The sequence below is a fragment of the Dendronephthya gigantea genome, unplaced genomic scaffold (assembly GCF_004324835.1).
Source record: "Dendronephthya gigantea isolate DGI-Jeju-01 unplaced genomic scaffold, DenGig_1.0 000052F, whole genome shotgun sequence".
In the NCBI taxonomy this organism is placed as follows: domain Eukaryota; kingdom Metazoa; phylum Cnidaria; class Anthozoa; order Malacalcyonacea; family Nephtheidae; genus Dendronephthya; species Dendronephthya gigantea.
The window spans coordinates 765,745-768,585 of record NW_021163062.1 but is presented as its reverse complement, the minus strand read 5'-3'; the positions used below and the strand labels follow the sequence as shown (position 1 = coordinate 768,585).

General features: G+C 36.7%; 1 protein-coding gene across 1 annotated transcript; it reads left to right on the top strand.

The window, feature by feature from the left end:
- The first annotated feature begins 464 nt into the window (after nucleotides 1-464).
- LOC114528930 (MAM and LDL-receptor class A domain-containing protein 1-like) lies at nucleotides 465-2,507 on the top strand. The gene is made up of 6 exons (XM_028550640.1): nucleotides 465-711; nucleotides 819-930; nucleotides 1,260-1,484; nucleotides 1,813-1,944; nucleotides 2,141-2,224; nucleotides 2,350-2,507. The coding sequence occupies exons 1-6, from the start codon at nucleotides 478-480 to the stop codon at nucleotides 2,505-2,507; spliced, it is 945 nt and encodes a 314-aa protein (XP_028406441.1). The 5' UTR covers nucleotides 465-477.
- Nucleotides 2,508-2,841: the final 334 nt, after the last annotated feature.

Below are 2,841 nucleotides of genomic sequence, written 5' to 3'. Positions count from 1 at the left end.
TAAATTCAGTGTAGTGTAAACGGGGCTTAATAAATTTCATGTGGTGGTGAACACAAATCAAACATGCTAAAACGACAAATTTGAGTTTATAACGCGAATGCTTCATGGAATAGGTATTTGCTGGCGATAATCTAGAATACCAGTTCAACAGCTCTTTGGATCTTTAACTCAAATTTTTAGTTCTATAATTGAGTTCAATGTTTTTTGGTTAGATGAACCTAGCAGAAGGCAATTATCAAAGAGTCTTCAGAGTCTTCAAAACATTCCATATCAACTCAGATCATTCCATACAAACTTTGAAGAAGCACAGGCCTCAGATACATATATTCTATAAACTGATATATATTCCAATACGTATTCCTGGGAAGTAAATGCAGTATGCACGCAGAATATTATTTCAGTCCCTAAGTTTAAACGAAGGATTCGTGAAAAGCTATCGCTTATAATTTTGCAGGTAAAATATATCTTATCTCGAGTATGGAGAATGTGACATCTTCATTTTCGTACAAGTGGATCAAATACCACAAGTTCTTGGACAGAACAGGAATATGTTTCAGCTTTCAGTATAAAATCACAGGAGATAACAATACGTTGTCGATGTATTTTGCAACCTTGTCTGGGAAGAAAACGTTGGTTTGGAAAATCCATGGTAACCATGGAAACGTTTGGAAATATGGGGAGATCACGTATTGGCCAAGTGAAAATCTTTCGGTAGTATATTATGATGTCAGAAAATTTTATACTAGTTTTGTCCTTTTATAACAATTCGACGCACGTTTTTCTTCTATAAACTCATCTCTATTTTTCCTATTTTACAGTTTATCTTTGAAGGGCAAGTCATTCAACCAGATACCATGGTCGCTATTGCGAATATTTTGGTAAAAACAGAGTCTTGCAACGTAAAGGTCCAACCACTCTATGCTGATCCTGGTGGGTGCTTATTATTTTTGCTTATCATGCAGTGCTAAACTTTGCTATTAACATAATATTCTTGAATGTTTGCATGGTGACAATCAATAAATAATTTTCTCCATTCTTAATTTACGTGGTATACGTACAAGCTAAATTACTTTTGCTATTAACGTTGAAAAATTGGAAAAAACAGTTTTCTCTCTTCGTTTCTTGTTCCTCTAAAACATGTATGTATGCAGTAGCATTATAGACAAATCATCTAAAATCCTGTAAAATTTCGTTCGTTTTCATCCTCGAAACCGTCATAAAATGTCACATGAATTAGCTTTTTTTTCACTCCACCACAGAATATATATGTTCGCCTAAAAAGTTTGAATGTGGCAACGGGCAGTGTATCAAGAAAGGCTATCAATGTGATGGGGACCGATATTGTGCTGATGGTTCAGATGAGTTATTTTGTGAATGTCTCGCCGATCAAGTCAAATGTGAGGAGTCAGCAAGATGTGTCGATGCCAGAAAGTTGTGTAACGGGTTAAAAGATTGTGACGACGGCAGTGATGAACGGAATTGTGGTACGTTAATGATTTAAGTTCTCCTTTTCTATACACTTGTGAATGCCTAATATGGTGTCTTAGGTTTGTACAGCTTAATATTATATATACCCTTCTTTGGTACTGGACAGCTTATGTTTATCTTGGAATCGTCGAGTTTGAGAGATTAAGGTTCAGTAAAAGTCCTTCTACAATGATAAAGGCCTCATTATATGAGTATTACTAACTTCAAGCTGATTTTACAGCTTACCCGTTTGGTGACTCGGAACAACATCACAATATTCATTTCATTTATACACCTCCTTGTGTCTTTGCACTGTTACCATCACTAACTTATTCGGCTTTGCAGACAGTAGTTGCGAGCATGGGCAGTTTTATTGTCCAAGTGGCCTTTGCATTCCCTGGAATTTAACATGTGACGGAATTTGGGATTGTCCGGATGGAGCAGATGAACCACACGTGTGCTATTGGACAACAGAATGTATGCGCGTTTTTCTTTTGTTATTTTATATAAAATTCAGTCTAAAAATATCAAATGAATTTGTACCCGGCGTCTTCGAAACCAATGTTACTTCACGTTATTTCCAACGAAATTGTTGCGTTTTAGATGCGTTGTGTGCACTTGCCCTGGCATTATATGCATGGAATTCTCATTTTTGTATTTCTCATTTCTCTAGTTGACAAAAAAAGATGTCCGCTCAATGATCTCAGTTGCTTTGAAGAATCCGCAAATTTGACTTTTTGTGAAAAGTTCGCGGAGGGTTGGTAAAATTATCATCTTAACTTGGATATTGGTTGCACTCGTCGAGCCTTGTTTATGTTCCCACGTAGTTTACTTATAGAAGGTATTGTCTACATAGAATGCCATATATAAATCCTTTTATAGGCAGTTGCGATTTCGAGAGGAGTGGCCTTTGCAATTGGGAACAGGTCCTTGATGGTGGGGATAACTTTGATTGGTCAATAAACAGTGGCTCAACTCCTTCCAAGTTCACTGGGCCGAATGTTGATCACACCACAGGGTCCATAGAAGGTAGAATTTGACACTGTAAATTCACAGGACGAACCGTCTAGCTATGTAAAACCGTGTAATTGTATGTTTGTCTTGCTAATTCATGTATTTTGGTACTAAATATTCACGTTAACCGCCCAGCCTGACGTGAGTCAATCCAGGGTGAAAATACCTGGCCGATCGTCATAATTATGATCATAATATTCTTTAGGATCATACATATATATCGAAGCAAGCGAACCGCGTGTGAAGGATGATAAAGCATTGCTGAAAGCTGGACCTTTTCAGAGTAATATCAACTTTTGCTTTACTTTTCAATATCATATGTATGGAATAGATATTGGCAGCCTCAAAATATATAAATCT